The sequence below is a fragment of the Hemicordylus capensis genome, chromosome 2, assembly GCF_027244095.1.
Source record: "Hemicordylus capensis ecotype Gifberg chromosome 2, rHemCap1.1.pri, whole genome shotgun sequence".
Taxonomy (NCBI): domain Eukaryota; kingdom Metazoa; phylum Chordata; class Lepidosauria; order Squamata; family Cordylidae; genus Hemicordylus; species Hemicordylus capensis.
The window spans coordinates 225,154,117-225,180,549 of record NC_069658.1 but is presented as its reverse complement, the minus strand read 5'-3'; the positions used below and the strand labels follow the sequence as shown (position 1 = coordinate 225,180,549).

General features: G+C 53.6%; 2 protein-coding genes across 7 annotated transcripts; one reads left to right on the top strand and one right to left on the bottom strand.

The window, feature by feature from the left end:
• Window positions 1-664: 664 nt before the first annotated feature.
• Window positions 665-13,246, bottom strand: KIFC1 (kinesin family member C1). Of its 3 annotated transcripts, none has more exons than XM_053296923.1 (17): window positions 12,950-13,246; window positions 12,037-12,174; window positions 11,664-11,775; window positions 11,520-11,576; window positions 11,375-11,419; window positions 11,085-11,289; window positions 10,759-10,957; window positions 7,675-7,821; window positions 7,421-7,546; window positions 6,816-6,932; window positions 6,558-6,731; window positions 6,302-6,400; window positions 5,420-5,558; window positions 4,976-5,115; window positions 1,347-1,420; window positions 1,133-1,208; window positions 665-913 (listed from the first exon to the last, which is right to left on the bottom strand). In XM_053296923.1, exons 1-17 carry the CDS (start codon window positions 12,977-12,979, stop codon window positions 869-871), a joined length of 1,923 nt encoding a protein of 640 aa, XP_053152898.1. In that variant the 5' UTR covers window positions 12,980-13,246; the 3' UTR covers window positions 665-868. The 3 variants fall into 3 exon arrangements, with proteins under 3 accessions (XP_053152898.1, XP_053152897.1, XP_053152899.1); XM_053296922.1 differs by having other exon boundaries at window positions 6,233-6,400; window positions 12,950-13,245; XM_053296924.1 differs by having other exon boundaries at window positions 6,233-6,400; window positions 12,997-13,245.
• A 25-nt stretch (window positions 13,247-13,271) lies between these two features.
• Window positions 13,272-25,857, top strand: PHF1 (PHD finger protein 1). 4 transcript variants are annotated; one of them, XM_053296918.1, is made up of 15 exons: window positions 13,272-13,496; window positions 14,841-15,101; window positions 15,200-15,281; window positions 15,572-15,667; window positions 16,624-16,709; window positions 17,223-17,371; window positions 18,372-18,467; window positions 18,553-18,621; window positions 19,632-19,755; window positions 20,203-20,270; window positions 20,744-20,872; window positions 21,799-21,940; window positions 22,345-22,448; window positions 22,541-22,600; window positions 24,958-25,857. In XM_053296918.1, exons 1-15 carry the CDS (start codon window positions 13,287-13,289, stop codon window positions 25,286-25,288), a joined length of 2,007 nt encoding a protein of 668 aa, XP_053152893.1. In that variant the 5' UTR covers window positions 13,272-13,286; the 3' UTR covers window positions 25,289-25,857. The 4 variants fall into 4 exon arrangements, with proteins under 4 accessions (XP_053152893.1, XP_053152896.1, XP_053152894.1 ...); XM_053296921.1 differs by lacking the exon at window positions 13,272-13,496 and adding an exon at window positions 13,512-13,615; XM_053296919.1 differs by lacking the exon at window positions 13,272-13,496 and adding an exon at window positions 13,868-13,954.
• Window positions 25,858-26,433: the final 576 nt, after the last annotated feature.

Sequence of the window (26,433 nt, the reverse complement as noted above, 5' to 3'; positions counted from 1 at the left end):
AGTGGCAGTGTTCCATTTCTGCCAGTGGCTGAGGCTCTTACTACAGGCTCACTTGCTCCCTCCCTCATTGTGAGCAATGAGCCAAGGACTCAAGAAGCTCCCCAAACCATTAAAGGGGCTCAAACCTATGCCTCCTTTCCCTGCCGCCATCTTCCTCTTGTGCTGCTTTTTTTTCCTGGGCAAAATGTCTTGTTGCTCTGTAACATGCTACGTGTAAGTGATGATGGCACAGAATATCGAAACAGACCTTGTGCCCAATCTCAGTTTGGTAACGACCTCAGCTACTGTATGAGCATTTTGGCAAGCTGGAGGCAGCTCCTCATGCTTGTGGGAAAAACAAAAAAATGTAGTTTCTTGTTCAGCATCGAAAGCCTGAAAAGAGGGGCAGGTAGGGGTACAATGGGCAAGGTATTGACCCTCCCTCCCTGCAAGCCTTTTTGGAACATTACTACACCTGTAGGGAAACAGTTCAATACAACGTGGCAAGCCCCCCCCCCCCTTCTCTTCATGAAGCAGCACCAGCCAGACTGGCCCTGTCTTCTCTGAGGACACATATTTTATTAGATACATGGAAGGTTACTCCATTTATAAATCCTGCACCTTCCACATGAGATACAGGGGTGGCAGTTCCCAACTGAGGATATGCTTGACAAGAGCCAAAACAGAATGCTTATGCCAGTTTTAATACAGAATTTTGAATACAAAAAATTGATCATTAAAAAAAGACAAGATCCAGAAGACAGAAGAAAAAGATTCTGAGCTGTCCGCCATCTCACGGAATCTCTGTACAGGACGCAGCGTAGCATCAGTTAACAGCACAGAAACACAAGCCAATAATTATTTGCAACCACCATAGATGTTGCTGTCCTCATTTCCGGTTGGTTTGCGCCGTGCCAATGACACACTCGTTCACCTGCAGCACAAGACAATTTGGTTGGGAGGCGGTGGCTTCATCTGGGTCACCCCCAGGGACAAGGACCCAATAAACTGTGTCGGACCCTCAGTCCATCTGGAACAGTCTCCCCTGAGCAGCAGCAGCTCTCCAAGCAGAAGAAGAGTCTTGCTCAGCCTTATAACACACAGAGGCCCAGAAGCCATCACCTGTTTCTTTGTCCCTCCCCACCCCCCTTACCTTTCTGGCAAAGCGGAGGGCGTTGAGAGATTCAGAGAAGTTCTCTTCCAAGGGAGAGATGTTCACAAACATCAGCCTGGAAAAGGAAGAGCAGAGGCAGTAAGGGACAGCACTGCCTTGTTTCCCTGGAGTGTGCTGGGGAATGAGATCTACTTTCTCCTTGACCCCTCCAGCGGCCCTTCACATAGCAGCTTGCCCCCCACAACTGACTCACATCTTGGAGTTGCCACCTAACGAGTTCTGGAGGAGGTAGGTCAGCTTGCTGTTTCTGTAGGGGACATGGGCCTCCTGGAAGGAAAAGGAGAACAAACGAACAGCTCTGCTGGATCAGGCCCATCTAGTCCAGCATCCTGTTTCACACAGTGGCCCACCAGATGCCTCTGAGAAGCCCACAGGCAGTGGGTGAGGGCATCCCCTCTCTCTTGCTGCTGCTCCACTGCAACTGGTATTGAGAGGCATCTTGTCTCTGAAGCTGGCTTACAGTCACCAGACTAGTAGCCATTGCTAGATGTATCCTCCAAGAATTTGTTTAAGCCCCTTTTATAACCACGCAAGCTAGTGGCCATCACCACATCCCGTGGCAGGGAATTCCATAAATTAATTACGCGCTGTACAATGTGTAGAATGATGCACTCTAAGGCGTGCACATGCTCACAAGTTTTTTTAATGTCCGCTCAGTAAGTTTTAGATCCCGCTGAGGTTGAATCAGGAAGGCCCCACTCTGAATGCATGTGAACACATGCTGTCTTGATACTGGCGCCCAGAACAAAACTATTTGCACACACACATGAAAAACAGAGAGAAAACATGGCACTGTGTGAGAAAGTACTTCAGTTGGTCTCAAATTTCCTGGCTTTCAGTTTTGTGGGATGACCCCTGGTTCTTGTGTTGTGAGAGCAGAGAAAAATTTCTCTCTGTCCACTCCATGCATAATTTTTCTACAGCTCTATCATGTCTCCCCATAGTCACCTCTGTTTCAGACTAAAAAGCCCCAGATGCTGTAGTCTAGCCTCAAAAGGGAGTTCTAGGCCCCTGATCATCTTGGTTGCCCTCTTCTGTACCTTTTCCAGTTCTATAATGCCTTTCTTAAGATACAGTGACCAGAACTGTATTTAGCACTCCGAGTGTGGCCACACCATAGATTTGTACAAGGGCATTATAATATTAGCATTTTTATTTTCAATCGCCTTTCCTAATGGTCCCTAGCATGGAAGCTGCCTTTTCCTAGCTGCTGCTCACTGAATCAAACACATTCAATGAGCTGTCCACCACAATCCCAAAATCTCTCTTCTGGTCAGTCACTGACAGCTCAGACACTATCAGTGTATATGTGAGGTTTTTTGCCCCAATATGCATCATTTTATACTTGCTTACATTGAATCCATTTGCCATTTTGTCATCCAGTCTCCCAGTTTGAAGAGATCCTTTTGGAACTCCTCACATCTTGTTTTGGATTTCACTATACTATATGATTCAGTGTCTGTGAATTTGACAACTTTGCTGCTTACCCTAACTTCTAGATCATTTATGAACAAGTTAAAGAGCACTGGTCTGGGGTACAGATCCCTGGGAGACCCCATTTCTTGCTTCCCTCCATTATGAAACCTATCCATTTATTCCTACCCTCTGTTTCCTGTTCTGTCACCCACACATGAACTTATCTCCCATGACTGCTAAGTTTACTCAAGAGGTTTTGGTGGGGAACTTTGTCAAAAGCTTTTTGGGAGTCCAAGTACACTATGTCAACTGGATCACCTTTATCCACGTGCCTGTTGGCCTTTTCAAAGAACTCTGAAAGGTTAGTGAGGCAAGACTTGCCTTTGCAGAAGCCATGCTGGTTCTCCAGCAAGACCTGTTGTTGTTATTACTACTACTACAACATTTATATCCCGCTCCTTATATCCAAGGAGCCCAGAGCTGTGTACTACATACTTGAGTTTCTCCTCACAACAACCCTGTGAAGTAGGTTAGGCTGAGAGAGAAGTGACTGGCCCAAAGTCACCCAGCTAGTATCATGGCTGAATGGAGATTTGAACTCGGGTCACCCTGGTCCTAGTCCAGCACTCTAACCACTACACCACCCTGGCTCTATATGTTCTTCTATTTGTTTAACAATTTTGTCCTTAAATATGTTTTCCACCATTTTACCTGGCACAGAAGTTAAACTGGCTAATAGTTTCCTGCAGTTACATTAGCTACTTTCTAGTCCTCTGGACAAGTTACATACTTGTAGGGACAAGTATGGGACAAGTTACATACTTTTGCTAGGAGTTCAGCAATTTCACTTTTGAGTTCCTTCAGAACTCTTGGGTGGATGCCATTTGGCCCTGGCGATTTGTTAATGGATTCTGTGCCACAGCCAAGGCCCCTGAGATTTAAGAAGAGGACTACCCAATGTATAGCCTGCTTCACCAGACCTAACCTGTCTTTCTTCCTCTCAGCCATTACAGGACGTCTACCAGAAGCAAAGGGAGGCCAAAAGAGGCCAGATCAGCAGTTCATCCTCAAGCTATAAAGCAGGGCTGTGCAACTTCAGCCCTCCTACAGATGTTGGATTGGACAACAGCTCCTATCATCCCTGACTACTGGGCACTGTAGCTGGGGATGATGAGAGTTTTAGTCCACCAACAGTTCGAGGGCCAAAGTTGTGCAGCCCTGCTTTGGTCTTAGAACAAGCAATGTGTGCAAAAGACAGAATATGCAAGGCACACACTTGTGATACTTCTATTGCATTTTGGAACATCCAAAGCACTATACACAGGCTCTTCAAAAGGAAGCTTTGTAACAACCCTGCAAAATAGGTCAGTATTATTAACCCCATATTGCAGATAGTGAGAGAAATGGGGAGAGAGAGGTGGGGAGAGGGAGGGAGGGAGGGAGAGAGAGAGAGAGTGTCTTGCTCAAGGCTACATTAGAGAATTTACAGCAAAGGCAAGATTTGAACTGGGAACACCCAGGTTCACAGCCTCATCTCTTTGCCACTCTACTAATACAGAAGGAAATCCTCAAGTGCAAGCCCTAAGACAAGTAACTGCCTCATGCCTAGGAATTCATGTGCCAAGCCTCTATTTCTTCACCAGGCATTCAAAGTGAGGAGAACCAGGCAGCTACTGTTCAAAGAGGTGCAGCAGGCAGTTTAAATCAGGGGTGGCCAGAAATAGACCTCTGGATGATGATCAGAAAGTGTTTCCAGCTCCCAATTGCTTAGTAAGAGGTTTTTCCTCTTTTGGAGGAGGCCACTGAAAGCAAGAGAGCTTCGGAAGGGGGAAGCCAGAATCTATTTTTGCATGCCACATTTTGCATGTGAGCTTGGTTCCGATTTTGAAAATCAAGTTCTGAGTCATGCATATGTTTAGAGGCACCTGGCCCCTTAATCATAGGGATATGTCTGCTCCCTGAGCTACTCTCTTGCATCGAGCTCTGGCTAGTGGACCTTTGGGTTCTAATCAAAAACAAAGGAGATCATTTCTTGTAATCATGAGTTCTTGTGAGTATCATGGGTGTTCCCTACTAATGTCACACTCCTAGGGAGTATGGATTAAAGAGTTTGCCAAGGTTGCTTCTTGATCTCAGGATTTGCAAATCAGGGACCATTTGCAGGATCCTCAATGTCTCTCTCAACTGAAAAACGCCATCTATGCTCACATGTTCTATCACCTCTTTTAATCGTGAGTTCAGGTTGGGAATTTGGGGAGTTGGGAGAAACCTGCATTGCGGCCAGTGAGGCTTTTGAACATTGGTCACAACACCTTTTTGCTTTCTACACTTTGCTCTCTTCCTATTTACTCTAGGAGGCGTACGTGTGGAGAAGTCAAAGGATGAGGGTTCAGAGCCAGTGGTTACCTTGCTGCTCAGTGCCATGATGACCAATCCCAAGTTGGAGAGGCTGCTGTTGATGGCCTGAGTCTCTCTGAGTCGCTCCCCTTTCGAAAGAGACTTGTCCAGGCGCTCACTGCCTGCCAGGTCCACCAAGCTCAGCACAGCTGCAGGCGGGCAAGAAGAGCAGTCAGAACCGAGGCAGGTAGGCACACTCCCAGCAGGTGGGTGGGAATCCTAGGGCTGCTGGGCCACCACTAGTCTATAGCCTGCTACTGCAGGCCGTTCACACACAGAGCAGCCTCTAGAAATGCTGCACTCTGAGTGCGGAACACTTGGGCTTGGATGAGGCATGGAGGAAGAAGCAGAACACACAACCCGATGCTCTCCAAGCCCTAGGAGGGCAGGCAGATGGTGGGTCCGCTCCCTGAAACCTGGTTGCTTTATTGCCCATCCACCCCAGACACTCACAGGCAGTTTGCAGATCCTGGCTGGCATTCCGGCCCTCAATGCGAAGCTGGAAGAGGCTGTGACTACGTGAGGAGTGCTCATTGAGCATTGTTTTGGCCACTGATCGGTGGGCTTTGGCTGTCTGCAGAAGCTTCAGCACCTGAGCAGGACCCCCAGGAAAAAGAAGGGCATCAGCAGAAGCGACGGGCAAGGCAAGGGGTGCTCAGAACATGGACACAGGACTGCTGCCTCCTCAGCCCCATAGCAGAGCTCCCAGAAGGAGTTCCCAGCTCCCCAAACTCAGACCAGCCCCTGACTTCTTTGTGAGCAAGGGCAAGGTCCACTGCCTTGCAGAATGAAACTCTTAACAGGAGCTTGCATACGCACATGCTTGCCTGCCACAAGCCCCATGACAGTGTCTGGATGTGACCTGAGAGGATTCACCTATGGCTCTCTTTTTCCCTTTTCCCTGCATGAGAACCACCAACCCGTGTGTTGATGGCAGGCTGCGGCTTTACAAGTCCAAAGCTGGTGACTGTGGCTGCATTTTATTACTCCACACTGCTGCTGTTCTGAACATATTTTTAAAAAGCAGCATCTTAGAACAGCGTTGCTCCCCTGGCTTTAGTGCTGCAGAGGCTTTGAATGTAGAAACAGGTTTGCATGGACACCAGAGAGAGCAGAGAACCCAATCCCAGGGAAGAAAAAGATGCCCTCCCGCTTTGGATCAAGTTTCAATCCAGACAGACTCTTGCAGCAGGCATTTCCACACACAGACAGCACCCCCGCTAGCACCCGGTCCACCCTCACACAAGTAGGGAGGCCTGCTACTACCTCCTTCTCCGAGGTGACGGGGATGTAGGACAGATTGGAGACGTAGAGCTCCTCTGTGTTCTGGCTCACCCTCTTGATCTCCAGCTCAGAACTCTGCTCAGACCGCAAGACCAGCAGGTCCCGCAGAGACTCGTTGTAGATTTCCAGGAAGTTGGCTGTGAAGTTATACTGTGGGGCGAGGGTAAGAGGAGACAGAGGTGTGTTGCAACAAGGAGGGCATCTCCTCCTTACCTTGGAGCACCACTGCTTGTGTGCTCCCTCAGGACCCTGCCCACAAACACAATCACAAAATCCTGAAAGGGGCCAGTGAGAACCCAAGCCTTACCTTCCAACCCTTTGTCTCCATCTCACGGGATGCCTTGAAAATCTGCTGCACTGCCCGAGGGATCATACCAGCGGTGTCCGGGCTCATTTCATCTGGCCCCTCCATAGTGTAGGTCTTACCACTTCCAGTCTGCCCATAGGCAAAGATGCAGACATGGTAGCCATCCAGGGCAGACTGTGGCAGAGGGATAGGAAGGCATCAAGCATACGACCAGTGAGGACACACTTCTGTTCTTCCCTGTTACATCCCCACTCATACCTGCACCAGCAGTGCAATCTCTTCAAAGACATCTTCCTGAGAGCTGGGTGGTGGGAAGACCCGGTCGAAATTGAACTCATATGTGATGTCATCCTTGCGCTCTCGCCCAGTGTGGGACTGTAGGCAGAAGCAGCATTGTAACCAAGGAAGCTTTCACCACCCAATCCACTCAACTTTCTTCTGTTTAACCAGCTCCGCTTCCTTAAGAGAGCAGTCATCTCATTGCAGGACCGCTTACTCAAGAGCCTTTGGGAAGGATCAAAGACTTTTGAGGATCCAGATACACTATGCCTACTGGAGTGTGCCTCTGCCTACATGCTTTTTGACACACAAGGACTCTGGAAGATTGACAAGAGAACCCATGCCCAGTCTCTGAGTGCAGCAAGTTCTTTTATGTACCCAGCTATTCTTGCTTCACTGTTTCACGCCCCAAAATCCACCTCATAGCTCTCATTTCCCCACTGCTACCTTCTCAATGGCAGCTGGCCATTCCCTCCCTCAGCAGGGAACTGAACTTTTGTGGGTCTTGCTCTCCATTCTTGCCCAACACAAAAGCAAGCACAAGGGTGAAGCTAGGCACGCAGGGACACCACACCAGCCCATACCTCCTCAGCCTTGGAAAGCGCAAGGCTCTTGTTGTCTGGAAGGAAGTGGAGATGACCCATCCCCTTCTGGGCCTCCTTCTCACAGGCCAGCAAGGGGCGCACACGGCAGAAGACACGGATATTACCCTGGAAGGAAGAGGAGGAGGAGGAATCCATCAGCACCCAACCCCAGAAAGCTGAGGGACAAATAGTTGGAGCCCCTCTGGGGGGAAGGGGATGTTTGGCCCATTGCCTGCTCCCCATTTCCAAATCACCTTCAGCTCTTGCACCATGTTGTGCAGGTACCGGCGCTCCATCTCCAACTCATGGAGCTTTTGCTCCTGCTTTGCCACCTGGGCCCGCAGCATCTCATTGTCCTGGCTTCGCTGGGCCAGACTCTCTTCTGCTAGACGCAGCTCTGCCTACAGTCAGGAAGAGAGCAACTGTCAGATGTACACACCCTCGAGTGCAATGGGTTACATACAGAACAGGGGCAGTAAGAGAGGCAGGTCTAGGCTTGCACTACCCCAAGGCTGCGCAACTCTGGTCCTCTAGCTATTGTTGCGCTTCAGCTCTCATCATCTCCAACTTGGCTGGCGATGAACTATAGTTCAACATCATTGGGGGGCCCAAAATTGTGCAGCCCTGCCCTGGACCCAAGCAGAAGCCACCCCTCCAAGCTCTACATCCTCCTGAAGCTGTTTCCGTTGGGCTGCACCAGGAGAGAAAGAGGAAACACCAAGGCTCCATTCATTACAGACTTGGCAAGGACCAGCATACTATAACTAGATAATTTGCATTTTGGGTGGTATAGAAATGTATTAAATAAATAAATAAATAAAGTATAACAAACCTGAAGCCCACATACACCAAACAACTACAGATGTTCCTTGTATTCCCTGCCTCCGCTTTCCTTTCCCTCCTTTGTTGACTCCTTTATGTTACCTCTTTAGACTGTGAGCCCCTCTAGGGCAGAAACCATTCTGTATGAAGTGCCATGCATGCAGATCTATTGGTTTGTTTAAAATATTTCTATCCTAGCCTTCCAGTGCAGTGCTGCTCAGCAGCAGCGGAGCCACCATTGGGCAAAAGGGTTCAAAGAACCCAGGCCACCAATGGGGAAAGGCTGCCAAGAGCCCCGCCCCGTGGCTCGGGCTCCATAGGAGCCCAGAGCAAACTCCCCTCCCCACGCCTGGGCCACCAAGAGCCCAGGTGAACACTCCGCCAGTTGTTTCAGGCAGCTCCAACTGCCCGATAGAACGTTTTCCCCTTCTTCTCCCTCTGGAAGAGGATGTTTTCCCCTTTCTCTTATAAGGCAGCCAACACTGCCTGAAATGACAAGCTGAGAGCTTGCGTGGCATTCCGCAGCCCAGGCCACGCCCCTTGTCACGTGACCAAGGGGGCATGGCAGGAGCTGCCAAGAGCCCCAACAAGCTCTCAGCTCATCATTTCAGGCAGTGTCGGTTGACTGATAGGATGTTTTCCCCTTTCTCTCCCTCCAGAGAGGAAGAGGAAGGGAAAAACATTCTATCGGGCAGTCGGAGCTGCCTGAAATAATTGGCAAAGAGTTCACCCGGGCTCTCGGCGGCCCGGGCATGGGGGGGGGAGTTAGCTCTCGGCTCCTATGGAGCCTGAGCCACGCCCCCATGAGCATGACATCACATGCACGGGCATATTGGAGGGGGCCGCCGAGCGGGGCTGGACACAGGCCGCCACTCGGCTGGCTCTGTGCCTGCTGCTCAGGGTAGATCACAAAGTGTTAACAGTCCACATGATTAGCAAACACCATAATAAAGCAATATAATATTAATAAAATAAATATAAACTCCAGGCTTTTATAGTTGAGTCACTGCAAATAAATCAAAATACAGCAGCTTCAGCCACTACAAAGTAGGGATGTGCACGGAGATCTTCGGTGCCGACAGGGGGTGGCACTTTCAGGGCGGGGGAGGGTGTACTCATCCCTCCCGCCGCATTTCCCCCACTGGCGCGCTGTCATTTTGAAGCCCCTTAGGGCGGCAGCGTTCCTCCCTGCCGCCCCGTTTCCCCTGTCGGCCAGAAGTGGCCGGAAGTCATGAGCACACGTGCTCGTGACTTCCAGTCAACGGGGGAAACAGGGCGGCAGGGAGGAACGCTGCCGCCCTAAGGGGCTTCAAAATGACAGTGCAGCGGGAGGGGTGAGTACACCCTCCCCCGCCCTTAAAGTGCTACCCCCGTCGGCGTTTCGGCGCCGAAACTGCCCCCAGCACTGAAACGTTTCGGAGGCCTTCATTATGGCCTCCGAAACGTTTCGGGCACAAGCCTACTACAAAGAGAGAAAGGAGGCCAATGTGTCCCATTTTGGGGGTGGGTGGGGCAGTCTAGGTGTGCCACAGACACAAAAAAGGTTGGGAAGCCTGGAGTAATCTACAAGTGGCCTGAAGCCAGATTGCCAATGCATTCTCATTGGTGCCTTAGCCTGGCATGATATAATACAAGAAGGAGTCATCTGCTGCTTGGGTGACAGGAGTGAGAGAGAACAGTCCACAGTGGGAGGGGAAAGAGACCACCCAGCAGCTGCCGGGATCCTCACAAGAGTAGCTGAACAAGGTGGGTCCTGATCTGGTAGTGTAGGTACCTGTACCCATGTTGATGGTAAATAAAGATTCTAGTCAAAACAAGTAATGTAGGCCACACAAGCCAGGATCTTACACTGAGGCAGCAGTGTGCATTTGGTGAAGGGAAATGCAACACCTGTCCAGCTAGAGTGGTCTACACAGATGGCCAGGAAGCCTTGGCCAGATTTCTTCACCTCCCAACACAGCTCTCACACTCTTCACTTAAGAGTGAGTTCTCATCCAAGCCTACTTAACTTCAGAAGCAGAACAGCACCAACTTGCTTTCAGATTATTGTCTGGGCCAAGAGCATATAGCACTTACATTACATTTATATACCGCTCTATAGCCGGAGCTCTCTAAGCGGTTTACAATGATTTAGCATATTGCCCCCAACATTCTGGGTACTCATTTTACCGACCTCGGAAGGATGGAAGGCTGAGTCAACCTTGAGCCCCTGGTCAGGATCGAACTTGTAACCTTCTGGTTACAGGGTGGCAGTTTTACTACTGTGCCACCAGGGGCTCATATACAGAGTGCCTCTCATACACTGCTGAGTAATCACAACTAGGTTTCCCCCTTCTCCACCCCACAACTTAGAAACAAGCAAGGCAGCAGATGGACCAAGTCCTCCCATTCCCCTACTGCTGATGTGTCAGTGAGGGACCCAGGTTACTTACCTGCATCTGGAGTCAAGCTGTTGTTCTGGGAATTATCATAGAGCAGGAACAGACTGTCTCACAGCATTCCCAGCACCTACTCACCTCTCTGGTCTGCAGCCGGGTGGCCAGGTCCCCGTTGGCCTCCACCATCTCTCTTTTGACCCCTTCTAGCTCCCCGATTACCCGGGTCTTGCTTTGGAGTGTCTCCTCCAGCTGCTGCTTCTGTGCTGAAAGCTCCAAGGCTTCTTGACGTCTCTCTTCAGCCTGGTTTTGACAGACTTGCAGCTCTGAAGCCAGTAGGCTACAAAGAACAGGTTGGGGGTAGAGAGCAGAGGAAGGTCAAATCTAGAAGCGAGTACAAGACCTCAAGACACAGCCCCTGCTCCACACCTACCCACCCCACTCACTGTCTGGAGCCACCCACTCACCTGGCCCTGCTCCCTAGCTCTCTATTCTCGGTCATCGCGTGCTTCAGCTCCTTCTCCAGTCCATCCAGCTGCTGCTTCAGGGCCTCGTTTTCACCAGCTAGCCTCTGGGTCTTCTCCTTGTAAGCACCCACTTTGATACGGAGGTCGCTCACCTGCCCCTTCAGGTCCCAGGGAGCTCGCTTCTTCTCCTCTCCTCCTGTAGTTGCTATGGAGAGACAGAAAGGAGACAATCATAGCAGCAGCAGGGAGGACTCCCAGCCATGTTCCAGAGATTGATCTTTGGTCCCTACCTGGCTTAGGAGCAGCTGGTACAGGTACTGGCCGCCGCGTCATCACTGGGGAGGAACAAGTGAAATAAGCAGGAGAGCCTATTCATCATTTCCCACTGCCACCAGGCCATGGTGGGGATGGCCCACCCCTTCTTGCATCTCCTACCTGTGGTGGTAGCTGCTCCTATGGCCACTCCCGCACGGGAGGATGATCGACAGCGGCCTGTAAAAAGAGCTTTGTTCAAGAATGACAGAACACAAACCCACAGGGCTGTTAGCCTGCCAGCTTCACACATAACATGCAGCTTACCAGACACAAGCTGGCTGCGGTGGACGGAGGCTGCAAGAGGTGCCTTCGGCCGCAATGTGGCAACAGACATGGAGGCTCTCTTGGTGGGGGCAGGCCCCATCCGAGCTCGTTTCTGAAGAGAAAGGGAAACGGTTACCCAGAGGCACACAGTACTTTCCAGGTGGAAACACAGGAGGCTGCCAGTCCACATTCTGTCCCTCTTCAGCCCCAGCACAGCTTCCCTCTAGTCGCTAGTGCCCACCTTATATTTTCTAGATTATGAGCCACTTTGGGATAGGGAACCATCTTTATTTATTTTTCTGTGTCAATTGCTTTCAGTGCTTTCGTTGAAAAGTGGTGTATGAATTATTCATAATAGTAATAATAGTCTCACCCAGTCCTGCTTGGGGGGCTCATTCTCGCCAGTGGCTGGCCGTTTGGGCCGCAGGCCAGGAATGGGCAGCCGGGAGGCGGCTTTCGTCAGGGCAGGCCCTCCTTGGTCCACGTTCAGTTTCTGCTCTGTTAGCGGCAACTATGAAGCGGAGAGAGAACAAGGATTCAGTCCAAGCTTCCACCACCTGCTGAACAAGAAGCAGCAGCCAGCACCCCACCCCCTGCCCTTTGTGTAACTGAATGAAAGAGAACAGGAAATAAGGGAAGGAACATCAGAAACGTTTTTCTTCCATGGTTTCTATCCCATGCAACAGCTGCATATCCTACATATTGTAGGACACTGTCGCTGCATATCCCACAATTGTTTATATAAACAATTAGACATTGTTTTAACTGTGTTTTAATTGTGTTTTAATAGTTTTAACATTTTAAATTTTAATGTGTTACTCTTTTTATTGGTTTTTATTATTTTGTAAACTGCCTAGAGAACTCGCATTTTGGGCAGTATAAAAATGTGATAAATAAAAATAAAATGAATTTAAAAATATGTAGAGAGCAATGGGAGAAGGGGAATGGCTCTGACTGGCCAACTAATTCGCCCCGTTAGAAGGCTCTGAGGATCGCCAGGAAGCAGCCTGCCTTGGTCTCTCCCTCTGATCTTCTCTCTCCTCCCTTTCTTCTTAAGGAACCGCCAAGCCCCACATGCCTGGATGCACTTTAGGACACTTATTTTAGCTCCTGGCGGGTGTGGCTCACTGTCGGGCCCTCAAAGCCTTTCCAGGCAGCATTCACTCTAGGAGCAGGGCCAGGCAGAGAGGAAGCAGCGCTCGCTGCTCCGCCATAGAGCATCGGACGGAGAAAGGGGGGGGGACCGCCGCAGGCCCCCCCCCCAGCAAGGCCGCCAACCCACTCACCCCTTGGGAGGCGCTGCCGGGCCCTTCCATGCTCGGCAATGGCACACCTGACAGGGGGCGGGCGGGCAGAGAAGGAGGAGGCCGAGGAGTCGGTGTCCCAGCGCAGAAGCCCCGAGGCGGGCTCGCTCCCTGGCCGCTTAGCTGCTCTACCGGCTCCTGAGTCTGACGCACTTAACCGGCATCCCCCAAACACTGGACACTCTTCACATGCCCAGAAGCCGATCACCGCAACTGCTGACTCGCCGTCATCGGCTGTACCTTGTCAACGTCTGAAGGATTCGAACAGGACTCCTCCCTGGTTTCCCGTCGTTCTCCGGGCGCTGGCGCGCCGCAGCCAATGGGATGCCGACGCTCTCCCCGAGGCCGGCCTATCGCGCTCTCGTTCGCTCGTGTGCCCCGCCCCCTGTTCCCAACGGCCGCGCTTGGGCCCTTGCGCTCGTCCCCGTGGCCGGCGTGCGCGCTCCTCAACGCCCAGAGGAGAAGGAGGGCCCGGCTGTTTCTCGCGCGCACGCGCTCCTGGAGGGGGAGTTCGCCGCCCGAGAGCCAGGCAGGGGAGGGCGGGGCCAGGGGAGGGGAGAGAGAGCAGGGTGGGTGGGCTTCGTCCTTCTTCCCCCCCTTAAAGGGTTCCTTCCTGATCCTGAGCAACAGGCAGCATCAGTTCCACAGGTGTAGCCCTCTCCCCTATTGCCGTTGGGGGTGGTGGGGGGAGAGATGTGTTGAAGCTTTACCTGTTGAATGGCGGGCTCTCCTTCTGTCACACACCCAGAAGGAGTTTTGAAAACGGGGCGGGGGGCGGGAATCAAAGGGAAGGAGACACTGGAGGAGGAGAGGGAGGGGCAGTGCCCCCTCAGGGAGATCAAATGCATACGCGGGGGGCGGGGTCAGGTCAAGTGCAGAACCTGGAGGAGTATGGGGGGGGGTGTCTGGCGGCGGGGGGCGTGTTGCATGAGGACCTCCCTTGAACGGTGGGGGAGAAGCAGAGATGAAGCAGCAGCGCAGCTGAAGGTCGCTTAAGGGCAATAGAGGGGGGGGGATGCATTGAGGGGGAGTTTCCAGTGGGGCAGGGGAAGTATTGCCTGGTTTTAAGCAGGCAGGTCAAAGCGGAAGGAGCATGGGCGGGAGGGTGTGTATGCGACCTGTGTAGTTGCCTGCAGATCCGTCCAGGGTGGGGTGGGGGGCTTCCCTGCCCCCTGCCCGGGGCTGCCCTCACGTCCGTTCCTTGGCTCATGGCCCCAAAGGTCCAACAGTGGCAGCAGTAGCAGGGCTAGACAGGGTGGGGGCGCTAGGGGGGCCCCTGTGACTGACGTCTCTCTGAATCCCCCCTTGCTGCACCCCACTCTGGCTGCTGCGTCACTCGGGCTCTGCTTGAGGATGGAGCTGCAGAGGGTCCCGCTGTCTCGCCCCTGAGCCCCCCAGGCACCCCCTCCCCCACGGGGAGGGAGCTCGGCAGCCCCCCCCACTCCACAGGCAGCCCCAGGAGCGGGTAAGGGGGCAGAGATGGGGCATCTGCTTCTGCTGCCCTAGAGGGATAGAGAGACTGACCCCTGCCACCAAACATCCCCTGCAATGGGGAGACTTCCTTCCTCTCACGGCGACCCCCCCCTCCTTCACCCAGCACATCCTCAACCCCCCCCCCTCCCCGCCACACACACAACATGTCTGAGAATCCTTCCTTGCAGGGAAGGTGGCAAGGAGAGGGCGGGGATAGCCATAGAGTCTCTTGGGTTAGGGGGCTGGAAACCAAGAGGTGAGGCCGATGTTGGGGAAGGACAGCAGAGGGTCAGAGGTGAGGGAGGGCGAGGCCACGCAGTAGGACTCCTGGTGGGTTCTTCAGTGGATTCCCGACTGGGGGTCATCCCTCTCCCTGCTCTCTCTCGCTCTCCATCCCTAGGTGGGGCGCAATGTGATGGCGAGTGAGCCTCCCACCCCCCCTGCCCGAGTGACGCGGACCAGCTCCCGCCTGACCTCTGGCCCCTGGAAGCGGCCAGCTGGGGCCTCCTCCTCCTCCGCTGCCGCCGCCGCCGCTGCCGCCACCTCACCCTTGCCCTGCTCCCCCAGCACCACTGTCCCTGGCTGGCCCCGCTTCTGGGAAGGGCAGGATGTCTTGGCCAGGTGGACCGACGGGCTTCTCTACTTGGGCACCATCAAGAAGGTCAGTGGCAGCACTGACCCCTGACCCCCCACCCCACCCCTGGCTTCCCTCCCTGTTCCAAGCTGTTCAGCCCGCCTCTCTCCACTCCTCTCCGGTAGGTGGACCCCCTTCGGCAGGTTTGCCTGGTGCAGTTTGAGGATGACTCCCAGTTCCTCGTTCTCTGGAAGGACATTAATCCAGGTCAGTTTGCCCATTCGACCTGCCCCTCCCACCACCGGCACCACTTGGGGGCTTTTATCTCTGTTCTCAGCCCTTTCTGGAAGCCACGTTTCAAGGGGGGCCAAGGGAGCCCCCCCCCCCCCCGTGGCATTCTTCTTCCTCACCTCTGCCTCTGCCAGGGTTTGTGGAAAAAGTGGTTGGAACAATTGATTCCTGGCTGGAGGGTTGCATGGGGGGGGGGGCAGACCTGACACTGAGGACGCTCTCTCTGTTCCCTCCGGGATCTGTCCGTCCGTCCTTCCTCCCCACAGCGGCCGTGCCAGGGGAAGAGCAGGCGTGTTGCGTGTGCCACTTGGAGGCTGTGAGCCCAGAAAACCGCCTGGTGAGGTGCGAAAAATGCAGCCATGGTGAGTGAAGGGGGCTCTCTGAACACTCCCCCCACCCTGTCACCAGAGGATCTTCCTTGTTCTCTGCTGCCCCACAGAGTAGGACTAGGGAGGGGAGCTGGTCTTGTGGCAGCGAGCATGAATTGCCCCCTTGGCTATGCAGGACCCATCTATTATTTGTTTGTTTATTGTTCAATTTTTAGACCGCCTTTCATAAGGCTTCCGCATCCCAAGGCGGTTTGCATTTGATGGGTGACTCAATTTGAGTGCTGTAAGACATTCTCCTTCAGGGATGGGGGTCATAGCTCAGGGGCAGAGCCCCTGCTCGGCATGCAGAAGTTTCCTAGTTTCAGTCCCTGGCAGCATCTCCAGGTACAGCTGGGAAATACTCCTGCCTCAGGGGTGTAACAAGGCTGGAGTGGGCCCAGAGACAAAATTTTAAAATGGGCCCTTTGCTGATACACACACACACTCACACACACACTTCATAATATATAGTCATGTGACTTGCCTCATGTGACTTGCCTCTGGGGGGCCCCTCGAGGCATGGGGGCCCCCAGGCAGTCACCTCCCTTGCCTAATAGTAGTTATGCCCCTGTCCTGCCTGTAACCTTGGGAGAGCTGCTGCCAGTCCGTGTGGAGACAAAGCTGCGCAAGATAAACCAAGGTCTGACTCAGTAGAAGGCAGCTTCCTATATTCTTAAATCAAATGGGCTTAAGTCACAGGAGGTTAGATTTTGGAGAAGCTTCTTCATGGCAAGAGCAGCTGGACAATGGGATCAGTGACCAAAGGGGAGAGGAAAGCTGATGAGCACTTCCTAACTGGAGTACTTCAAGCAGAGGCTGGATTATCTGCCAGGGTGCTTTAGCCCCAGAAGTCCTGCACTGGGCATGGGGCTGAACTAGGTGACCTCAGAGGGCTGTCCAGCTCCGAAATCTCAGTATTGTTCTTCCTGCCTTCTTCCCCCACCCCACAGCCTACCATCAGGAGTGCCACCTTCCCAGAGTGCTCAGCGACAGTGCCTGGATGTGCAGGCAGTGTGTCTTCGCTGTGGCGACCAAGGTGAGGAGGCGGTGTGCATGGCTGCTACTGGATCGGGCTCCCCTGGCCACACAGCTGCGGGGCAGCCTTTGCCTGCCCCACGGCATGCTGCTTCTCAGGGTTTCTTGCCCCTTTTTCTCCTTTGGCTGCCATTGCCTTATGGCAGAGGCTTTAAGTGGGGCCCTCCGTGAGATGAGAAGTCGCTGTCTGGGCCTCCTCCCCCCCTCGGCCCAGCAGGCCTTGCTTGATTCTTGAGACCTGCCGTCAAGCCCTGAGTGGTGAGAGCCTGCCTCCACTCTCAGCATTCTGCTACATCCCAATAGGATTTGGGTGCTTCTTCTAACTATGCTAACAGGGGCTATGACTCTTCAGCAGGGTGGCTGTGATCTTGACTACCTTGGCAGGTTTGCTTGGGCTCGTCCATGCTCCAGCAAACTGTCTCCCCCCAACAGTCTGGCTTCCATCTGGTGGAAGTTCTGACCCTCTAGTGTTCTCTCTCTCTCTCTCTCTCTCTCTCTCTCTCTCTCCCCACAGCGGGGGGGTGCCCTCAAGAAGGGCCCTTACGCCAAAGCCATGCTGGGCATGAAGCTCGTGCTGCCATACCAGCTCAAGACCCTGGAGTGGGACGCTGAGCACCTCACCAACCGGCAGCAATGCTACTGCTACTGTGGTGGCCCTGGCGAGTGAGTCTGAGTGTGGGCTGCCCCACATCCCGGGGAGAGGGAGGGCAAGAAGGCATTGGCTGCCGGAGTTGAGGCAGGGTTTGTAGCAAGAAAGGGCTTCACTGAGGCGCCAAAGAGCTTGCCAGGATCTGACCGGGAAGAGTCCCTCTTGCCCAGGCATTGCCCTGCTTCTTCCTGAAGTGGCCACCAGATGCCACGGGGGGCAGCACGAAGGCCACATCCCACTCCCAACAGCAGCCGCTGTTAATTTGTTGATACACTGCCTCTGCTGCTGGAGGCTCCATTGAGTCATCAGTGCTGCTAGCCCCTAAAGGCCTCTCCGCCTTTCCCCCCATCATGTCCCTTTGTCCAGGCCATTGGAAACAACAGAGCTAGTCTTGTGGTGGCAAGCATGAATTGTCCCCTATGCTAAGCAGGGTCCACCCTGGTTTGCATATGGATGGGTGACTGCATGTGCACACCATCTGCTGTAAGCTCTTCCCCTTAGGGGATGGGGCCAAAGCTCACTGACAGAGCCTCTGTTTGCATGCAGAAGGTTCCAGGTTCAGTCCCTGGCGGCATGTCCAGGTACGGCTGGAAGAGACTCCTGCCTAAAACCTTGGAGAGCTGCTGCCAGTCAGTGTAGACAATCCTTTTTTAAAATTTTAATGTTTTTAAACATTTTATATTTTGCAACAACATGCCCAAATGCCCCCCCCCCCCGCCGTGTAGACAATCCTGAGCTAGATGGGCCAATGGCCTGACTCAATATAAGGCAGCTTCCTGTGTTCCTAGCTCCCCGTGGCCCCCAATTCCCTCAGCCACCAAAGGCCTGTCTTCACCTGCCCTATATCTCCCACTCCTTCCCCACACAGTCCCCCTGGCCATTCCACTGGAGTGAGGATGTGGGCAAGAGTGGCTCTGAGCTCAGGAACTGGACTAGTTCCCGCCCCCGTCCCCGTCCTGTGTAAGGGGTGGGGTTTGATGGGCGCCCCTGACTCCTCCCTTCCTCTTGTCCCAGGTGGAACCTGAAGATGCTGCAGTGTTGCCAGTGCGCCCAGTGGTTTCATGAGGCCTGCACCCAGTGCCTGAGCAAGCCCTTACTCTATGGGGATAGGTGAGGCCCTTGGCAAGGGGGTCAGAGCTGGGAGTGTGGGATGGCGAGAACGGGCTGTGTGACTAATGCTTTGGGTCTGTGGCAGGTTCTACGTCTTTGAATGCTGCGTGTGTGCGGGGGGCCCCGAGAGTGTCCGACGTCTCCCCCTGAGATGGTGAGTCCAGCAGGCAAGCGAGGGGCCTTTGGAGCCCCAAAGCTGAAGATAGGAGGCAGGGAGGGGGGCTCTCTCCCTCCCACAGGAGTGCTGTGTGTTTTGGCCCTGGGAGCTGTGTAACTAAGTCTCTGCCTTCCTGAATTGGCACTTTAATGAGGCGTTTCTGTTATTCCAGGCTTTCCGCTAAAGCACAACTGTGATATAGTACATGAAATAAGAGCCATTGCTCTGGCTGCAGAAGGGTGCAGAGGGCAATTCCAAGAGTAACAGAATCAGGCACATTAACATTTTTTTCAACGACTGTAACCATAAACAAATTTTCAAATTGACAACTATGTATACCCACTGGCAAGAGAACATCTACTACAAGGCCATCTTCTTACAAAACTCTTAAATATTATGGACAGTGTCTGAAAGTATACATTGATAACGGAATCAGAAACTATGTCTAAAAAGTCTGATTCCATTGCTGTTGCATTTTGCACATTTCAAATACTCCCTATAAAATGTAAGGGTTTTGTAAGGCATTGCAGTAGGAGGTATTCTCTTGTCAGTGGGTGTACACATAGTATCAACTTTGAAAATTTGCTTGTGGCGACAGTCATTACAAAAGTGTTCACATGACTGATTTTGTTACGCTTTGAATTGTCCCAGAGTAATTAAAGGAAATGCAAGGGCCCAGCCAGGAACACTATGGGAAAGAAGCAACCACTTCCAGAGGCAGGAATCACTTTAGGAGGAAGGGAGCATTTTCCTTTGGAACATTTTAGGATCTTGTCTGTGGGACCAGGCATTATGGGATTGTCGTGGCAGATCTTGCACTTTCAGCCGAACTGGAAGAGCAGAGTGCCTAGAGAGCCCCAGTGAGAAAGTAGCCGGCAGCCCAATGGGGCAGGATAGGGCAAGCAGCCTTGACCTTGCAGCTAGCCCAGTCATCTTGCCAGCCTGTGGGTGGGCCTCTTCCTGGGGGGCCTGTGTTGACTGGTGTTCTTGGGTTGCCCTCTCTGCAGGGTGGATGTGGCCCATCTCATCCTCTACCACCTGAGCATCTGTTGCAAGAAGAAGTATTTTGACTTTGAGCGAGAGATCCTCCCCTTTGCCAGCGAGAACTGGGACAGCCTCCTCCTGGGAGAGGTGAGAGGGCCCTGCAGAGGCGGGCAGGAGTCGGCCAGTTGGATTTTGTTTCAGACCCTTTGAGGGGCGAATGGGAGGCAGAAGGGAACGCTTGTCAAAATTGGGCTCTGTGTGTTTGTGTGTACCGGCTTTCATTCTTTTTTCCTCACCTCGCAGCCGATCCCGTAAACTATAGGCATGAGGAGGGGGGAGGCAGTCTGTGTGTTGCTGCTTTGGTCAGCTGAGGGAGGTGGAGGGGAGATCTTCCCCTGTAAGTCTCCAGGGGTCTCTGCACAGCCGCCCCCTCGCTGGCCTGTGCGGTGGTCAGTGGTGTGGGATCCTGCCAGGGCTCTGATCGTGTGGAAATGGGTAGGGGACAGATAGCAAAGGTTAAGAGTGTTCTGGTGGAGGCGGGGCATAGACCTTGACACCTGCTGACGCTTCCTCTGTTTCCATTGGCCCTTGCAGCTCTCAGACACGCCCAAGGGGGAGCGGTACAGCCAACTGCTTAGTGCGCTGACCAGCCACAAGGACAGGTAGGCCATGTGCCTCTGGGAGGCCTCTTTTTTGCCCCTGTTTGCTGCCTGGTAAAATGCAGTGCAGGCATAGGACATCCTTTCCCCACCACCACCACCCTTGCTCCCCCATCTCTGGGGTTGCTGTCCTTGGAGCCAGCGAGCTGCTCTGCTCAACCCCTGGAGGAGAGCTGGTCTTGTGCTAGTAAGCATGACTTGTCCCCTTAGATAAGCAGGTTCCACCCTTGTTGCATATGAATGGGAGACTACATGTGTGAGCACTGTAAGATCTTCCCTTCAGGGGATGGAGCTGCTCTGGGACGAACATAAGGTTCCAAGTTCCCTCCCTGGCAGCATCTCCAAGAGAGGGCTGAGAGAGATTCCTGCCTGCATCCTTGGAGAAGCTGCTGCCAGTCTGTGTAGACCATACTGAGCTAGATGGACAAATGGTCTGACTCAGTCTATGGCAGCTTCCTATGTTCCCCACCCTGCAGGTTCATCTCTGGGAAGGAAATCAAGAAGCGCAAGGGCCTCTTTGGGCTGCACCTGCGGATCCCACCTCCCGCACCACAGATCCCAGACGGTCGCGGGGACAGCAGGTCACCCCTGATCTCAGACAGCAGGTGAGTAAGCTCTCCCTCGGCCTGCCCCTCCTCCTGGTCCAGGGGTGAGCCTGCAAGGGCTGTAGTAGAGCAAGGCTGCACAACTTCACAGCCCTCCAGCTGTGGCTGGACTACAGCTCCCATCATCCCCCACTATTGACCACTGTGGCTGGGCATGATTGGGAGCTGCAGTAACAGACTCAAAAATTTGCCCTAAAAAACCGTTTTGATACATAAAACACTAGTAAAGTAAAGGGTTGTTGTGAAAGAGAAACTCAAGTATGTAGTACACCGCTTTGGGCTCCTTGGAAGAAGAGCGAGATATAAATATAATAATAATAATAATAATAATAATAATGAGCCTAACCGTATTGAAAGGACATTTTCGCAGGCTTGTAAATGCCAAAAGCTCTTAATATTGTCCTCGGTTTTGAAAAGTCCTCAAATAAGTTCCCCATAAGTAAGAATCCTTAGTTCTTCCCATTTCCAGTAAAAGTCAGACACGTTTCAACCAGATGTCTTCTTCAGTGACTTTTCTGTATGACATTCCTAGAGAGGACAATGAGATGCCAAATCCTTTCTAACACAGAAAGGTTTCCATACTTTCTCCACCGTACGTATCTGTACTACGCAAACCACATCCTCATGTTTCTTCCATAGACAGCGACAGCTTGACTGTATTTCGGATGGCTTACAGCTCCATCACCCCTGACTTGTTGGCCACTGCAGCTGAGGGTGATGGGAGTTGTGGTCCAACAGCAGCTGGAAGGGCAGAGCTGTGCAGCCTTGCCCTAGAGGGTGCTGGGGGTGGGGGAGCAGCCTACAGGCTCAGCAGGACTTTGCTGGGGGAGCAGGAATGTGGCCCTCCCTTCCCTGCCCCCCCCCGCCCGCCCTCTGCATCTTCAGCACCCCCTCCGTGCTGTGCAGATAAGGAGGGTCTCTTACAGCTTCCTTTCAGGGCAGGGCAGGCGTGGGAAGGGGCCGGAGCGCAGGAGGGCCAGGCGGAAGCGGGGCGGGGGAAAGCCAGCCCTGAGCGTGGAGGAGCGCAGCACCCAGGAGAGGGAGCGGCTGGAGAGAGCCCTCACTCAGGTAATGGGGTGCCGCGGGTGGGGGGGAGGGAGGGATGGCTCGGGGCAGGGGAAGAGCCAGAGGACACGCCACAGAGGAGGAGGAGAAGGGCCAAAGGTGTCCACGGGACCTTTCCATCGGTGGGGGGGTGGGGTTTGCGGGTGCATGGGCAAAGGCTGCAATCCTTAAGCCATTTACTTGGGAGTAAGTCCCATTGAATTCAGTGCGGCTGGCTTAATCCCGGGGGGGTGGGGTTTGTCTCCCCTGCCTCTGCACCTGCCCCGGATGGGCAGTGCACGTCTGTCCTGCTGGCCGGTGTCTCAAGACCACCAGGGTCCCTGGGGTGGGGCCTGGCCTGGCGTCGGGCTGCCCGGGGAGGGGCTTGCTGAGCTGCCTCGTCACGCTTCCGTCCCCTCTGTCGGCAGGAGGTGGTGCAGAACCCAGTCAGCGCTAACCAGAGCTATGGCGGCTCCGGCGGCACTTCCAGCACCTACAACTTCCGCCGCACGGACGCCCGCTGCCAGGACAGGTGAGGGAGCCGCCGTGGCAGGGCAGGCTGCCCCAGCCGGGGGAAGCGGCCTGGCCCCGCTCCACGCTGACGGTCTGCCTCTCTCCCCACAGCACCCCCATCCGGATGTTTGCCTCCTTCCATCCCTCGGCCAACACCGCAGGGACCTTGAGGTGAGAGCGGGGTGTGGTTTGGCGAGGGGGGTCTCCAGATTTACAGGGAGGAGAGCTGGTCTTGTGGTCGCAAGCATGACTTGCCCCACAGTCTGCCCTGGTTTGCCTTTGAATGGGAGACTAGAAGTGTGAGCACTGTGAGATATTCCCCTCAGCGGATAGGGCCGCTCTGGGAGGAGCATCAGAAGGTTCCAAGTTCCTTCCCTGGCAGCATCTCCAAGATAGGGCTGGGAGAGACTCCTGCCTGCAACCTTGGAGAAGCCGCTGCCAGTCTGGGTAGACAATACTGAGCTAGATGGACCAGTGGCTTGATTCAGTATATGGCAGCTTCCTATTTTCCTAACAGCTTGTTGGCCTTGCTGAGCAACTTCTGGCTCTGAGAGCGAGATTTCCAAGCTGCCATGTTCTCCTTCCAAAAGTTGGGTTGGGAGTGGGCGGGGGGGCAGATCTCCTTCCTTGAGTGTGGGATGCAGGCACTCCTGACCCTGCTTTTCCCACTTGTTCTCACAGAAGACCCAAACACAGCTCTCTGGACTCATCCGTTATTGACTGACTGGGCCATGGGATGATGACGGGGTGGGAGGCAACACTGTGGTGCTAGAGGGGATTCCAGCAGCTTTCGAGGGAACAGCCTTTCCCCACTTGGCCTGTGGAGTGGAGAGCGAGGAATCCTCCTGTCTTCATGCTGGAATTTGGGGTCACACCAGTGTTCCTTGCAACAGGGACTCCCAGATGTTGTTGACTACAATCCCATCATCCCCAGCTGCAATGGCCTTTGGCTGGAGATGATGGGAGATGCTGTAGTCAGCAACATCCGGGAATCCCTGTTGCAAGGAACACTGATCTGGGCCCTCAGAGAGCACCCATCGTCTTATGAGCCACCCAGCGATCCAAGAGAAGCTTGCAAGGAGGCTTGGAGTAGAGCAGGGTTTCTTAACCTTGGGCCCCCAGACGTTGTTGGACTACAACTCCCATCATCCTCAGTTATGGCCTTTGCGGCCGAGGATGATGGGAGTTGTAGTCCAACAACATCTGGGGACCCAAGGTTAAGAAACCCTGGAGGTCTCCAGCCCAAGAAGGCAGGGGGTGAATTTTTGAAGACTTCCACCAGGAGAACACCAGCTAGACTGAAATGTCTCTTTGGTGGCTAGACACTGATGGCCAACATAGAAATACAGGCTTAAAATATGTAGAGGGATGGGGCTGTAGCTCAGGGGCAGAGCCTCGGCTTTGCCTGCAGAAGGTCCCAGGTTCAATCCCTGGCAGTATCTCCAGGTAGGGCTGGGAAGGACTCCTGAATGAAATCTTGGAGAAGTTGCTGCCGGTCAGAGTAGACCAGGGTAAGCAACATTGGTTCTCCAGCTGCTGTTGAGCTACAACTCCCATCATCCCCAGACACAAGCTGGGGATGATGGGAGTTGTAGTTCAACAGCAGCTGGAGAGCCAAAGTTATCTACTGCTGGTGTAGACAATACTGAGCTAGATGGACCAAGTGTCTTACTCGGTATAAGGCTGCTACCTACGTTTCTTTGAGAAAAGAGAAGAAAGGGCTCTTGCGCCCAGCTGCTGGCTAGTGTGGGAGGGCATGGGCTTCCCTTGGTTGAAAAATTGCAGTCCTGTTGCTGAAGCAGACCCAGCTTTTCCCAGACAGAACAAGGCAGCTGGCAACCCATGCCAGGTTGTGGAGGGGCTGGCGAGAGGAAGGCTTGCTTCCCTGGATAGCCCGGTGCACATCCAGTAACTAAATGTTGGTGACATAAACCCCTCAAACTCCACTGATTTCCTTCAGAGATGTTTTTCTCCCTTCTCACTGCCAAATGGATATTTCTTCAGTCCAATCCAGGGCTACTACTTTAAAGGAAAACAACAACTTAAAACCTCCAGGGGCATGCTTGGTTGAGAGTTAGGAAGACTTTGGGTTTAAACAGGGAAGGTACCAGCTGGAGGCAGCGTTTCTCTCACCCTGTCGTCTGGATTGGAACATACTGTGCATCTGGCCAAAGGGTCCACCCACGCAGTGTGAGATGATGCCTTTCAGCATCTTCCTATATCGCTGCTGCCTGATATAGGCATCAGCGGGGATTCGAACCGGCAAGCTCTGGCTTGCTATTCAAGTCATTCCCCCATTGTGCCATTAGGTGGCTGGTTGATTACAACTCCCACAATTCCTCAGCCAAAGGATACTGCAGCTGAGAATGCTGGGAGTTGTAGTCAACAGCAGCCGGGAATCCCTGTTTCAGAGATCATGAGTGGGCCCGCCCGCGCCCCCCCCCCCCCCGCTCTCTAGAGGGCAGCTCAGCTGGGAAGGCACAGACTGGCTGACTCCTGTGCCTGCTCTCTCTCGCTCTCTCCTGCAGCACAAGCAGCAGAGCCGCCCTCGATCCTTGCGATGCAGCTGCCTCGACGGAGCACGAGAGCCCTGAGCGGCCCAGTGTATTTCTGCCCTGCTTGGCCCCTCCTGCTGCCGCCGCCACCACCACCACCACCACCACCAAGCGCCCAGCCCAGCCTCCGGCCCCTGCTCCCTCAGCCCTCTGCACACCTGCCAGCACCCCATCCAGCAGCAGCTATTTCGGGGCCATGGGGCGTCTGGCCCGCGGGGAGGCGGTGCGGATCTTGGCCCGCCGCATCACCACAGACGGAACCGTCCAGTACCTGGTGGAGTGGAATGGGGGAGGTATGTTCTAGCCCCCGTGGCTGAGCTCCTTGGGGGTCCCTGCATCCTCCTGGAACCAGACAGACCCCCAGGAACGCTCCTCCCGCGGAGAGCTCCAAGGCTGTAGGATCCACAGCGGCTGTCCTGCCTTTGACAGAGTGGGGGGGCGACTGGATGGGGCAGAGCACCTTCCCCCAGGAGCCTGGGGGGCAACACCGGCTCCCCCGCAAGGAACGTTGACTGTGCAGTTTATTTCCAAGGCAGGGGGCAGCCGTTGGGGTGGGACTCGAGAATTTCTGCTAGCTGCTGCCGCTTCCCCCCAAAAGCTGGGCCATCGTCTTGGAGAGTTTAATGTCAGCTTATTTTTTTACTGTTTGTTGGTAAAAGGTTTTATTTAAGGAGGCCTGATGTGAGTGGAACAGGGCCCTGCTTCCCTTAGGGTAGAGAGGGAGGGGGGAGGGAGGGGCTTGCTTACCCCCTTCTTCCCCCACAACCGCCCGCCATCTGCGCCTGCATCGCCGCTTCTGTGTCTCGTGGCTGCCGCCGCTACGAACACTAACTGTACAAAGCACCACGCTGAATAAAAAGCTTATGGTAGAGACTCCGGCTGTGGCTGCTTCCTGGGGCAGAACCGCCCCCGCCCCCCTCCAGCCATTCTTCCTGCCTAGAAGATTTTGGCTCCGTGTCCTGCCCTTAACCCACACAGCGCAGGGCAAAAGGCTGACCAGGCTTGCATAGCCTCCCCTACATGTCCAAAGTCAAGAGTTGTGATGCACTCTTTAGAACTTGGAGCTGTTGAGGAAGAATACCTCTTCAGAGAAACAATAATTATATCTTTCTAAAATAACCTGCTTCCCAGTTAACCTGGGGGGGGGGGACGCTTTTAGACGTTTTAAAAAACTGACTGATGGACTTACTGAATGTTGTAACATTAGGTGGACTCATTCTGGCAGGCGATTCTGATCTCCTTAAGAAGGAAGGGCACATTCAGAACTGTGGAGTGCAGCTCTGTTCCCTTTCTGGAGATGGAGAGGTAATAGCATTGCAATGCTTTCAGTGTGATGCTTCTATTGTCCTGCAGCAGCCATATTTGCAATGGTGTTTCGAAAGTTTTAAACACAAAAAAATTACTATAAACTTTTATCAATGTCTGAGGAATAGAAATGAAAATGGGCAG

Coding starts and splice junctions, on each gene's coding strand:
- KIFC1 (XM_053296922.1), bottom strand. CDS start 12,979: ATGGAAGGGCCCGGCAGCGCCTCCCAAGGG. Junction 11,776..12,036: donor AGCCCCCCAAGCAGGACTGG/GTGAGACTATTA, acceptor CTTTCTCTTCAG/AAACGAGCTCGGATGGGGCC. Junction 7,822..10,758: donor CCCGGCTGCAGACCAGAGAG/GTGAGTAGGTGC, acceptor TCCTGACTGTAG/GCAGAGCTGCGTCTAGCAGA.
- PHF1 (XM_053296918.1), top strand. CDS start 13,287: ATGGGATGCCGACGCTCTCCCCGAGGCCGGCCTATCGCGCTCTCGTTC. Junction 15,668..16,623: donor GTGCGAAAAATGCAGCCATG/GTGAGTGAAGGG, acceptor CCCACCCCACAG/CCTACCATCAGGAGTGCCAC. Junction 16,710..17,222: donor TCTTCGCTGTGGCGACCAAG/GTGAGGAGGCGG, acceptor CTCTCCCCACAG/CGGGGGGGTGCCCTCAAGAA.